The 13,259-nt window shown below is 48.7% G+C and overlaps 1 protein-coding gene and 1 pseudogene across 1 annotated transcript; one reads left to right on the top strand and one right to left on the bottom strand.

The window, feature by feature from the left end:
- Positions 1-6,248: 6,248 nt before the first annotated feature.
- On the bottom strand, positions 6,249-9,359 carry FZD5 (frizzled class receptor 5). Its single transcript, XM_016196716.2, has 2 exons — positions 8,967-9,359; positions 6,249-8,708 (listed from the first exon to the last, which is right to left on the bottom strand). Exon 2 carries the CDS (start codon positions 8,454-8,456, stop codon positions 6,696-6,698), a length of 1,761 nt encoding a protein of 586 aa, XP_016052202.2. The 5' UTR covers positions 8,457-8,708; positions 8,967-9,359; the 3' UTR covers positions 6,249-6,695.
- On the top strand, positions 9,110-9,864 carry LOC148092564 (uncharacterized; annotated as a pseudogene).
- The last annotated feature ends 3,395 nt before the right edge of the window (positions 9,865-13,259 follow it).

Below are 13,259 nucleotides of genomic sequence, written 5' to 3'. Positions count from 1 at the left end.
AAAAACAAAATAACAAGCAGCAGTTTCTTGGGCTCCAGACCCATCAAATCTCCTCAATTCCTAAGAATAGGCTGCCTTTTCAATAGCCCTAAATATTCTTATGCAGACTCAGATTAGAAAACCTAGGCCCTGCTGGGCGTGGCTCAGTGGTTGTGCATTGACCTGGGATCCAGGTGATCGGGGTTCGATTCCCAGTCAGGGCACATGCCCAGGTTGCTGGCTCGATCAATGACTCTCATCATTGATGTTTCTATCTATCTCTCTCCCTCTCCTTTCCTCTCTCTGAAATCAATAAAGATATGTTAAAAAAAAAAGAAAAGAAAACCTAGTGTTTCAATTCCCTTTTTTTTTTTTTTTTGGTAATCCTCATCTGAGGAGGGCATTTTTTCCATTGATTTTTTAGAGTGGAAGGGTGGGGAGAGGGGAGAGAAACATGGATCTGAGAGACACATTGATTGGTTGCCTTCCACACAGCCTGACCGGGGCGGGGGATTGAACCTGCAACCCAGGTACGTACCCTTGACCAGGAATCAAACCCAAGACCCTTTTGTATGCTGGTCAATGCTCTAACCAATGAGTACACAGGCCAGGGCTCAATTCCTTCCACTCCATGCCTGAACAGCTGCTTCCTCCTCACTTTGCCCCACCTTGCCTCAGCATGATTTAATCCTTCAGATCCTCTGACTCCTAGGATATGAGTATTATTATTATCCCCCTTTCACAGATGAGAAAACTGAAGTACTAACAGGTTAAAGAATATGTCCAGGACCACACAGCCTTTAAATGGTGGAGCTGGGATTAGAATCCCTAGTCTAGCTCCCAAGTCTATGCACATGACGATGCTATTTCCTCTCAGTCATGTTTCCATCCACGACAAACTAAAGAGCTCTGTAATTAAATCACTAAGGGAAGCATTATTACCAGTAAAACTCTGGGCCCACCTGTTTCTCCAACTGCCTAAGTCCCACCATTCCCTTTGCTCCAGCTTGTGACGTTGCCCTTGCCTCCCTTCTCCACTGGGAGTTAATGAGCACTGAGAAAGCACTGGGAAGAGGTGCCAGCTAGAGTCCTGTACAGGTAAGGTACAGATGCTCTTCCGTTAGGATCCAGCTCAACTACTGCATTCACTCTTCTCCCAATTGCCCTCACTTATGAACCAATCTAATCATGTTCCCAGCACTTAGACATTGAATTATATACTCTCATTATTGGATTTGTCTTATCTCCCCCAAACAACATTGTCAGCTCCTAATTACCTGTTTTCTCCCATGCTTATGCCTCAGAGCACTGCTGGGGAACAGATAAACCAGGCATTCACATGGTGGTGGTTGGTAGACTGGTAGCTAACCTGCATCTTGCCAAAACAACGGACAGTAAGAAAGCACCCTGACAACAGCATCTCAGGTTCACTAAGCATCTGCCCACATTATCAGGTAGGTGCCAAATCTAAATCAACTTATATCCTCTTATCTGGGTTCCCTGACTTGTATTTACAGCTTAATATCAAATTGTGGGACTAACTGGTGAATGATGAATAGTTTGGAGTTCCTGTTCCCCAACCAGACACAGAACAACAGCACCGTCTACTCCAATAGGTTCAGTATACAGCAGCGACTCTCAACCAGTGACAACACCTGACCTGTTTAGTCAGGGGCACTAACCTCTTTTCCCTTAGATTGTCAAATAAAAAAATGACAACAGCCAACATAATAGCTGTCTGGTGTGAATGCCCTGTCTTGAGCCATAAATATATAGGTCATATTATAGAGTTGCATTTTATTGGTCACGCTGGATAATCAGGTTGTGTCTGATTGGTTAATTCTTGGTACCAGAAATCCTTCTACAGAAGCATAGGCATCTGATTTTTAAAGAAGTCACTTTGGAGCAAAAAGGGTAGGTTATTATTATTATTACTATTATTTTGGTAAAGCAATCACCGTTATACCTATTTTTTGGTCAGATTGGCAAAAAATATGTTTTTTGGTGCGCCACAGAACTTTAGTCATTTATGTGTGCCGTGAGATAAAAAAGGTTGAAAATTGCTGGCATACAGTCTAGATGGAGGGTTGATAAAACACAACAGTCTCAGGCAATGTCTCTGTTCTTACGTGTATTTCCCCTCAAGTCTTCAAGTCAATCATGAAACAATAAGAGGATCAGCAGGAGAAACCTATGAAGTATATTCAGGTAAAACAAGTTTTCATTAGTTCTGTTTCTGGTGATTGGAATTAGCTTGATTTTCCTATTAATAAAACATTACCATTTATATTTTAAGTACATCTGAGAAATCTGATTAAGAAGTCAGAATCCACGTATCTCCTCAGATACTCTTAGAAAGCAGTGTGTCTCCATAACAGCATGAGGAGAAAAAGACTTGTACAGCAGCTTATTTTCTTTACCATTGCTTTAATGCACTTTAAAATTTATCTACATTAGTTGGGAACAAAGAAACAAAAATAGACATTTCTTTGTTTTTCATAAATAACTACTCTCCATATTTGATAAAAATCTCAAAGCATTATTTTACCTTCCAGCAAATATAATACATACAAAATTTTTCTGAAATAATAAGGTCAGCAAATTATCATGAGACTAACATAACCACATACACAGCTGTTCTATTGAATTCCAGGAAAACAAAAAAACTCAAGATGCTCTGGGTTTCCATTTGTTAATGCTATGGACTCAGAATGATAATCATCTGCCAGTAATAACTTATAGATTCAAGTTGATTGTCTACAAATAAAATATCGCTGGCTCTGATTCGGGAGTTCTGGAGATGTCTTTGTGAAGCTACTGCATGGGGTAGGCACTATACATATATGGAAATCATAAAAAGTATTAAATGCCCTGGACTCGAACTACTGACTCGGTATGTGCCTCATTTGGCTCAGTAATAAATTCACCTGCACCAAACCCGTATCAAAAGTCACTAAATCTCTCATATATATATAATATATATTATGTATATACAGACCCACATCACATACATACTATACATACAGTTTGTAACAACATGAAGTAATATTGTTGTAAAATGATGTACCACAGGCATTATCCTGGCTGAAATCAATCCTGTAATTGTCATCAAGCTGCTAGAAGCTTTGTGAGTTGAGTCAGGTTACTTAGCGACTTACATCCTGCCTGCCCCTCACCCTGCTTTAATGTCTTGGTAGCTTTTTCTTTCAGAACCACCCTCCCCAACTCAGGCATATTTCTTTCCCAAGATCACTTGATTGGACTTAGGAAGCAAGAAAGGACATGCAGAGGGAGCAGGCAAATCTCAGCCACTCTACCTCACACCTGCCTAGATTTGTGATGTGCTCTGTCCTGTTTGCCACATTCGGTGTTAGAAAGCAGTTATTCAAAGCTTTGTCCCTTCTACCCCCCTTGGTCTTTCTGTAGAGCACAAAAGTGAAAGAAGCCTCTTTAGCAGGGGTAGCAGTTCATTAAAATATACAACTACATTTCCTAGCTCTGGGGGTCCCATTCTGTACTTGACAGTGCAGGTCACGGATGCTGTTATTAAGGTTCAGTGTGGGATCCATGAGGTTTTCTCCTGGCAGCCGGTGTCAGGATTAGTGCAGCCCTGGCCCAGGAGGAAACAGCCTAATGAATACCAGTTTGGAAACAGTGCTGTCGGCACATTATTTAAGCTTGTACATGCGCACAATTACACACAACACACACGCACAGGCCCGTCATTAGAAGTGGTCAGGTGAAAATATGACAAAGGTTTGCAAGGATAAATCAATAAGGCACCAAGAAAAATTTTTTCAGCCAATTTAGACAACTTCAAAATGTGAGGAAGAAATAATATAAATTAAAAGCACTTCCTAAGGTCATGGCAACTGATTCACTGAGAGATCACATTAGCTCCTTTAGACCACCTTCTAAATCTTCACCCCCTAATGTAGGAAGTAAGACAATGCTTAAAATTGAACTGTGAAAGGGACAGCCCCAAGGCTGTACATGTGAGACCAAACGGAGTCCCCAAACCCTCTCCCACTTCACAAGCTGGCTGTGAAGGTTGCTAACCGCCCCCCCAACCTTTCAGTTTATCATTGTTTCCATGAGTATGAATGGTTTGCATAATAAAAATGCAAATGGCTGGGGGGGGGTAGTGTTGGGATGGAAATAGGGGATGAGCATAAATAGCTCGGCTTCTCTCCCCTGGGTAGGGGGTGGGGTGGTAGATATTAGGGAGACTTCAGGGAAGCAGGTGGGCTTTATCCTGGAGGGAAAGGAGGAAAGCAGGGTGAAAACAGACTGAAAACAAAAAGGCAGCTCTGAAAGTAGACCCCAAAAAGCATTACCTGTATCACCTCTCCTGGGCCTTGTATCCTTTGTGTTAACTCTAAGTTTGGCATGTGGCCAAAATGAAAAAAATAATTTTAAGTGAAGAATTAAATTATTTTCATCCACTCATCCTACAACTTTTAGATACACTGTGCACCATTTCTAGATTCCTCCACAAAGGAAAAGACAAAGGGGGGGACAATCCAAATCAGGCACAGTGACTGAAGACAGCTGAACCATCTGTGTACTTTCAGGGAAGATATACTAAATGAGGGAAGGTCACGTTGATCAGGAAAGGGCATTTGAAAATAGGAGAGGAACTGCACCCAGACAGGAATCATTTCGAGGGTCTAAGACACTTCTGAGTAAGTAGGGGAGTAAGACACACAAAATGTTCTCTAGGCTGTGTGTACCAGGTTTTGTCAAAGCCACTGAACTTTTCATCGATTCAGAGGATGAATGTGTAAGAGCAGTGCGGTTTTAAAGCTGTGAACAGCTTCTGAGTCGTTAAAACTGTAATACCAGGCTTCCCACACCCCCAGCAAAGCGTTTAAATTCACTATGGGAACTATTCATTTGTTTACTTAATAACCATGAAGTAAAAATTGAACTGGGCTTTAATCTTACTTTTCCAACTTTGGTATAAATGAAGCACAAATTCCCTAGACTTGTTTCCCTAGGGAGGCATTCTCAAATTTTAATTGCTTTGGCCACTTTAGCTTCCTAAATTTAGTACCCACTCAACCCCCGTCACTGGTATTTTGCTGGCCAATGCACTGTCACCCCCTTCCCCAGTCATGGCCTCACACTCTTCATGAATGAATGGTTAAACAGATTAGGAAAGCAAACAGAAGTTTCTAATAGTAAAGAAATCTGTGTGTGTGTGTTCATCATATAGGCTTTCATGTATCAATGGGTTAGACAGGTAAGGAAAGCAAACAGAATCGTCTTACAGCAAAGTGTGTGTATGTGTGCGTGTTCATCAGTACATAGGCTTTCTCAGAAAAAGAGGGAAAGAACAATATACTGAGGTCAGGGTGGGGAAAACAGCTTTCCTCCTTGGTCCACATTTTAAAAAACTAACGCAAGTGTGCTATGGGCCTCATTTGTTTTCAGAGACTGCAGAGAGCAACGTCTTGCTGCTTTTGGAATATCTGGCCATACACTAGTCCAAAGTCCAGGGACACATTTTCTCTCATTGCTGCCAATGTTTGTTCACAGGTAGCCAGCTTCCCTCCCCCAGTTCAAGCACCTCACTGGAGGGTGGGTGTGGTTTCTAATCACAGCTCTCCAGGGGAGAGGAATAAGAAAACCAAAAAGACTGTTTAACATGATAAAGGAGGTGGGATGGGGGTGGAGCAAGTAAATGTTGGAAATTTACTTAATTACTGGAAGTATATCCATTTTAGCCCTTAAATCTACAAAGCAGCCCTCTTTAGCAACTATCACTAAGTAGTTCCAGAAGAAAGGAGTGGGTTTATACTTTTACCAAAATTATAACACAAGTTGTTTTGTAAAAAAAATAAATAAAAAATGGGATCACTGAAGCCTATTAAGAACCACCCACTCCTCTGGTACAGAGCTGCCATCTTATCAGTCTAGAATTCAAGCTCGACCAATTTCCATCCCTTAGGTCTTCACTACTCCAAATATTTATACCGGGCACTACAACGCTCCCTCTAACTTATTCAAAAAGCTGGCGCTGTTAAGAATGAGAATGATTACAAGTACTACAGAAAAGAAACGGAAGCTCACTAAACAAAGCTAGAATGAACACAAAATCGCTAAACACTCCCTAACCTTGTCATTTTGGGGAGGCCCTAACCACACTATGCAGTCCTTGGTATGACCTGGAATTTCATAAACAGGGTCAAGCAGCTCACCTTAAAACATCTTGGACACTTTAAGCAGTGGAAGGAGAAACAAGCTGAAAAAGCACACCCATTGGATTCTCAGTCATAGTAACCCAGACTTTCACTGTTCACATTTTTTTTAAAGACACAAATATAGGAAATATATTTTTCCAATTCAGAACACACAGTTCAAAGCAACCTGAACCAAGTGGAACTTCATTATAATGCCAACGTTAGGATTGTAAAGCCCCCAAAGCAAAGGTAAATTTTGTTGCCAAAATGCAACAAAGTTAAAAATTAAGAAAAATACATATTAAATTAAAAGGGTTCTCTTAAAGAAGGCAGTAAGAAACGCAAAATAGAATACACGTGAGCTGAGCCCCTCTGAGAAGTCCCGGGACAGCTACTCCCTGGGAAGGGCCCTTCCCCCTTCTCTCCAAGTTGCTCCAGGAGGGGGCATCAGCACCAGGAAGGTAAACGGAAGTGACCTTGGCAAAGCTTCCAAACAAAACACCCCTCCCCCTCACTCCGGGCAGAGGACTCCTACACGTGCGACAGGGACACTTGCTTGTGGTAGGCGGCTGCGGCGGGGCCCGGTGGCCCTGTCCTGCCCGTGAGCGCTGCGCTCGCCTCGCCATAGTCCCGGGCAGCAGTGGCGCCTCCACTCTTGTGGCCCCGGCGCCGGCGGCAGCAGCAGCGGCTGGTGAATCGCCGCCAGGACTCCACAGTCTTGCTGGACCAAATCCAGACGCCGGAGGTGATGCCCACCACGAGGCACATGAAGTACTTGAGCATGAGGACCCAGTACTCCGGCTTGGCGCGCGGCTGGCCCGTGTCCGGGCCCGGGCACGCGCAGGTGAGCGCAGCCTCCCAGCTCTCGCGATAGTGCTGCTCGTACAGGTAGCAGGCCACCACGATGCTGGCGGGCACCGTGTAGAGCAGCGTGAAGATGCCAATGCGGATCATGAGCTTCTCCAGCTTGTCCGTCTTGGTGCCGCCCTGCTTGATGACGCTACGGATGCGGAAGAGCGACACGAAGCCCGCCAAGAGGAAGAGCGTGCCCACCAGCAGGTAGAGCACCAGAGGGCCCAGCACGAAGCCGCGCAGCGAGTTCAGGTTCTGGTTGCCCACGTAGCAGATGCCAGCCACTGGATCCCCGTCCACGGAGCTCAGTGCCAGCGCAGTGATGGACTTGACGCTGGGGATGAGCCATGCGGCCAGGTGGAAGTACTGTGCATAGCCTGCGATGGCCTCATTGCCCCACTTCATACCGGCTGCCAAGAACCAGGTGAGCGACAGGATGACCCACCAGATGGAGCTGGCCATGCCGAAGAAGTAGACCAGCAGGAAGACGACAGTGCAGAGCGCAGGGCCCGTCGTCTCGTAGTGAATGTGGCTGTGCTCACGGCTGCAGGCGACACTGGCATGGCCCATGACCAGGCGCACAAGGAAGCCCAGAGACACGCACAAGTAGCAAGCTGACAGAAAGATGATGGGGCGCTCCGGGTAACGGAAGCGCTCCATGTCTATCAGGAAGGTGGCCACAGTGGTGGAGGTGGAGATAAAGCACAGCACGGACCACAGGCCGATCCAGAAGGTGGCGAACGTGCGCTCGTCGGGGCTGAAGGAGGGCTGGTAGCAGGGCACCGCGCAATTGGGTACCTGGCCTGTCCGCACCTTGTTGTAGAGCGGGTGCGACTCCTTCAGAATGGGCACGAAAGGTTCTCGGCACTTGCACACCGACGGGCCCCCAGCGGCGCACTCCCCTCCCGAGGGCAGAGCTCCTGGTGGGCCTGGGACAGTGGGTTTGACCGGGAAGATCCTAGGGGGCACCGTGGTGGCCTCACTACGATTGTAATCCATGCACAGGACCTCGGCGTCGCGCCCCAGCACCGGGAGGCGGTCGCAGCTCATGCGCTCCGGCCAGGCGAAGCCATACTGGCGCATGAGGGGCGAGCAGCCGGCTTTGGCGCGCTCGCACACCGAGCGGCAGGGCGGCAGGGGCTTGTGATAGTCCGGCAGGCAGATGGGCGTGTACATGGAGCACAGGAAGAAGAGCAGGTCCGGAGAGCAGTGGATCTCCACCAGCGGCCAGAATTGGTGCACCTCCAGGCCCGCCTCGTCCTGCGTGTCGTGGTTGAACTGGTTGGGCATGTGCGTCAGGTTGTAGCCTATGCCGCGGCACATGGGTACCGTGATTTCCTGGCACACCGGGGCCTTGGAGGCGGCCACCGCTCGGCCTGCCAGCTGCGCCAGGAGCAGCAGCAGCAGCGAGGGCGGCGCAGAAGGGTCAGGCCGAGCCATAGCCCCCTCCCTCCCCTCGCCTCGCACAGCCCGCGCGGGGCCCACGCCGGCAGGGGAAACCGGGACCGGGGCTTCCCTCTCCGCCGACTGGAGTGTGGCGCCGGGGCTGGCAACCTGTTGGTTCTTTTTCTCTTCAAGAAATCCGCCCCAAGATAAACTGTTTCGGGAAGGCGCTGCCTCCCTCCGCGCTAAGCTCTTCGCCGGATAGGGTTTGGGAGGGGCAGTTCGGGCTCCGATTCCAAGGAAAGTACTCTTTAAAAAAGAAGAAAAATTGCAACCACTCCCAATTAGAGGGGAGTCAACGGCTCAGTCCCCGCAAGCGGTCTCCAAATCTCTAGATTAAACTCTCCCTTCTCCCCCTTCCACCTCCTGAAACCGAACTTCTGACTCCCCGCCTCCCTTTCCACTTGGCCCTCCAGGCTGGACCCCGGGGTCAGAACGATCGGCCCCCTCCAGAAAAGGGCAGAGGGCCAGGGGCAATGGGGAGAAGGGGAAGGCGCGGGCGCTCACCTCCGTGGCTCCGGAGAGAAGCAGATATTCCACAACCAGGCTGGGTCCTCCGTCCCTGGGACAGTCCCCTCAGAAACGCGATTCAGAGCCAAGCTGGCACCTGGAAAGTTTGGCGATAGGCTGGGTGTACGAGGCGGCGGCACATGGCAGCAGGTGGGGGCGTCTCAGAGAGGGGGCTGCCCCCTGAACGCGATCGCCGCAGGCCCGTCACTCGCCCTCTCCTCCTCCGGGGCCCCCCGCATGATCCGGGCGGGGCAGGGGCAGGCCGTGCGTTCCACCGGGGTCCCGAAGCCGCACGAAGGGCGAACGCGCCTGCAGCACCTAGGCGAGAGGAAGGCGGTGTGTGGCGGCCGGGAGGACCCGCCGCCTCACGGCACCGCGAACAGCCGGCGCTGGCCCCGCGGGGACTGCATGGTGCGCGCCCGCCGCCGCGTCCCGCCCGCCGCTCGCCTCCTCCCCTGCAGGGGGCTCCTCGCTCCAGCCGACTCCTGGGGGCGGTGGCGGCGCTCCTGGGACGCGCCCGGCTCGGCTCCTCCCCCGCGCACTCGGACCCGTTCGCCCACCTCCGGCTGGCGCGGAACAGCGCGCGGCGGCCGCGGCGGCGGCGACTGCGGCGGAGGAGTCGCGGCCGCAGGCTGACTAGCCTCTCCCACTCCGCCCGGTCACCTGCTTCTAATGCCCGCCGGGAGGCCCCGCCCCGGCCCCGCCCCCTCGAGCTGGGGCTCGGTTGGTGGGCCGCCCCGCCACGCTCTCCGCGGGTCCCCGCCCCCTGTTCCTCGAGCGGGGCCTCCCCTCCCGCGCCCTGCGGCCCCGCCCAGAGCGGGCAGCCGAGCAGCGCGGGCCAATCGCCGGCCGGGAAGCGGCGGGGGCGGAGCGAATGCTAATCACGCCTTCTTGAGACCCGGGGCGGGAAACCCTAGCTCGAAGTTCCGAGGAGTGCTCGGCGCGGCGCGCGGCGCGGCTCCTTTCCTGGAATGCTCGAGCTTAGGCGCCTTGGCTCCGGGGCCCTGCCTGTCCCTCTGCGGCGGGGCCTTCGCGCAGAGGCCGGCGCGTGTAAAAGGGCCGCTCAGAGAACCGCTCTCCACCGCGGCGCCGGGCTCCCCTCTGCGCTGTCCTCGTGCCAGGTGAGCTCACGTCGAGAGAGCAGCGACTGAGCCCCTGCTGTGCCCGGGACAGCGCGTTCATCTTTTACATCTTAATGCAAGAGGCCAGATTCCTTGCAACAATTCTCTGGGGCACGTACTTCTTCCAGGTGAAGAAGCAGAGGTTTAGAAACTCAAGCAAGGCACTAACTTGGCCCATCTCGTTCCCTGCGGCATCCCGAGCGCCTGGCCCCTGGGAGACGCTCAAATGGCACACCCGAATTCGAACCCAGGTAGCTGGGCTGCGGCTTCCACGATTTTAACTACTCCCCTGTGTACAATAGGTAGCTGCATGCCTTCAACCTTGACTCTTCCATTTCGTAGCAAAATCTTACGGTTGCGACAAGACAGTGATTTTTTCTGTCTTTGCAAGACTCGAGAGACGTTAATCCTTCATTAGCCGAGGTCTGAAATCCCAGGCAGTTCCCCGCCGAGCGAAGTAACGCCGCCTCCCGGCTCTGCGACGCGCAGGGCGCTGGCCCCCTGGGGGCTGCGGCTGCTCAGCTGCCCGCTGCGGCCGCGGGCCGGGGGCGCCGGGGGCTGGGGCCCCCCGCGGGAAGACCTGCTGGGCGCCCCAACTGCGGGGCGCACAGCGGCGCTCTCTAGATGGGTTTTTATGCTACAAGTTTCAAATGTCCTAAAAATGCCTCTTTTTCTACGTGTTCTAATTAGGTTGGAAGACTGAGGTGTTTAGCATACTTGAAATTCATTCACACGCTTACAAAGAGGCCCTGAATTGTTTCCCACCCCCCCACTCCTTCCTCCTGGGAAGGGGGTGAAAAAAGACTGGAGGGCCCGGGGACGTGAAGGACGCAGGGCCGGACTGAAGGGGTGAGACAGGCCGCGGTTATTGTTCCTGTGTCCTGGATTCCATTTTGCACAGCTTGAGAGACTAACTGGCAGAATAACCCTCTCCCTTCCGTGTCTCAACAAGGCTTTTTGGGAAATAATGAAAAACGCGTGTATTAATCCCAGCCTTAGAGTTAAAAACAATAGATACCAATAGCTTCACAAACATCAGAACTATTAATAAGTATGTTTTACATGAACCTTACATCTCTTTCATTCCCTGGAATTCTACAGGTGCTCATATTTTATCTCTTTTGGTTTTTGGAAATACTTGGCACTCTCAGTGGGCAAATTTGCCAGGGTTGAAAATAGTGGGAGTTGAAAAACCGTGGAATACAGTCAAAAAGAAAGGGAAACCCTCATTGGAAAGTATGTGCAGACTGGGAACATGCCAGGGGAGGGCTGTCTCATTTGGTGCCCTTTGTGCAACGTGTGTATTATTGGGGATGGACAAGTGTTGGCTAATAATAAAAATTATTTGAAGTTGGAGAATGTTAATCACTCCCACTGGAATTTAGCCAGAATACTTGTGTTATTTCACATGGTTCTGACTCAAACGATATTATCTACTGGTTTGTAAACCTCTCTCTGCTTAATCAATAATAGCGAAATGTTATTTTTGCTTATAGATCTCTAATAATGGTAGTAATAACAGCAGAAAACGTTGCCAAAAGAGAATTATTTTGCATTGCATAGCTTCTTGTACCATTTGAATTTTTGCTTTTTTAAAAATCATTCTTCAATTTAAAATATGCTGACTGTTTAACATGTATTAGGCAGGGTGCTAAATAATTCATTTATGTTAGCTCATTTAATCCTTACAACAATCAGATAAAACTGGCACCATAATGACTTGCCTGAAGTTACTTATTCAGTCATTGGAAAGCATAGAAATCAAAATTTTCTCCTGAGTCATAATTTATTATTCAACAAGCTAGATAACACTAAATCATTTTTTAAAAGTATATCTTTATTGATTTCAGAGAGAAGAAGGGAGAGGGAAAGAAACAGAAACATCAATGACGAGAGAGTCATTGATCGGCTGCTGCCTGCACGCCCCCCACTGGGGGTCCAGCTGGCCACCTGGGCACGTGCACTGACCGGGAATCAAACCTCCATCTCCTGGATCATAGGTCTATGCTCAACCACTGAGCCACGCCGGCCAGGCAACATTAAATTATTTTTAAGATGCATTTGTAAGCACCCAGAACATTGTCAAACATTCTAGTCTATTAGTTTACTCATATACCTTCCATCCATCCATCTATCCAAAAAACACCAATTTCTGAGTCGAAGACACTACTGCTATATTAAACATGTTTCTACAAAGCCAAGTTCATGAAATTCAACTTAAATTATTGTCCATGGTGTGTTTATTAATTGATGAAAATGCAGACGATGATGCTAACTAACCATCCCATCTAGTAAGTGAGTGACATTCCAAAAGTTTTAAAGTGTTGGTTTTGGATTCTGTCATCAGGGAATAGTTACAGCATTTTTAATCTTACTAAACTTGTGTTGATTATACATGTATTATTCTGTTGAGACACTTGAGAGTTTAATGCTATAGGAATGAATAGACAGTAGTCTTAGTATACTCTTCAATATCTTGATAATCAAGCCAGGAACAGTCTTGATTAGATGCCTTCAATTAAGCTGTGAGACAAATGGATGAATTAATGACAACTGAAATTAACTCTTTAAACTTAAGCAACTGGCATTGAATCCTTGAATACAGCTTACCTTATGAGAGCTGTATCTAAGGTTGACCATGCCCTGTTAAATGCAGCATGAGTCAGGACCTTGGCTCTGCCTTTAATAGCTGTGCCACCTTGGACAAGTCACCTAACAGCTCCAGGTCCTCTTTCCTCTAAAATGGAGTAACAAATAGTTATCTACCTCATAGTGTTGTATTGAGGGGTAAATGAATCTATATGGTAAAAGGCTTAGAGCCTTGTCTAGCACCTGGTAAGTCTATACAGGTCTTGGTTGTTATTATCTACTATGGTTTATTCTATTTTTCTGTTTTCCCAATCTTGTATATTTCCTTTTGTATATTATTGTATTTTTGTGTGTTAATCTTCACCTGTGGATATTTTTTCCATCGACTTTTAGAGAGAGTGGAAGGGAGGGAGGGGGAGAGAGAGAGAGAGAAACATCGATGTGAGGGAGACACATCAGTTGGTTGCCTTCCACACTCCCCCTGACCAGGCCCGTGGATTGAACCTGCAACCCAGGTATGCGCCCTTGACCTGGAATCAAACCCGAGACCCTTGGGTTGGTGGACTGACACCCTAACCAC

Source organism: Miniopterus natalensis, chromosome 8, assembly GCF_054644295.1.
Source record: "Miniopterus natalensis isolate mMinNat1 chromosome 8, mMinNat1.hap1, whole genome shotgun sequence".
Lineage (NCBI taxonomy): Eukaryota > Metazoa > Chordata > Mammalia > Chiroptera > Miniopteridae > Miniopterus > Miniopterus natalensis.
Note: the sequence above shows the minus strand (reverse complement) of the source record. Positions and strands in the feature narration are given on the sequence as shown.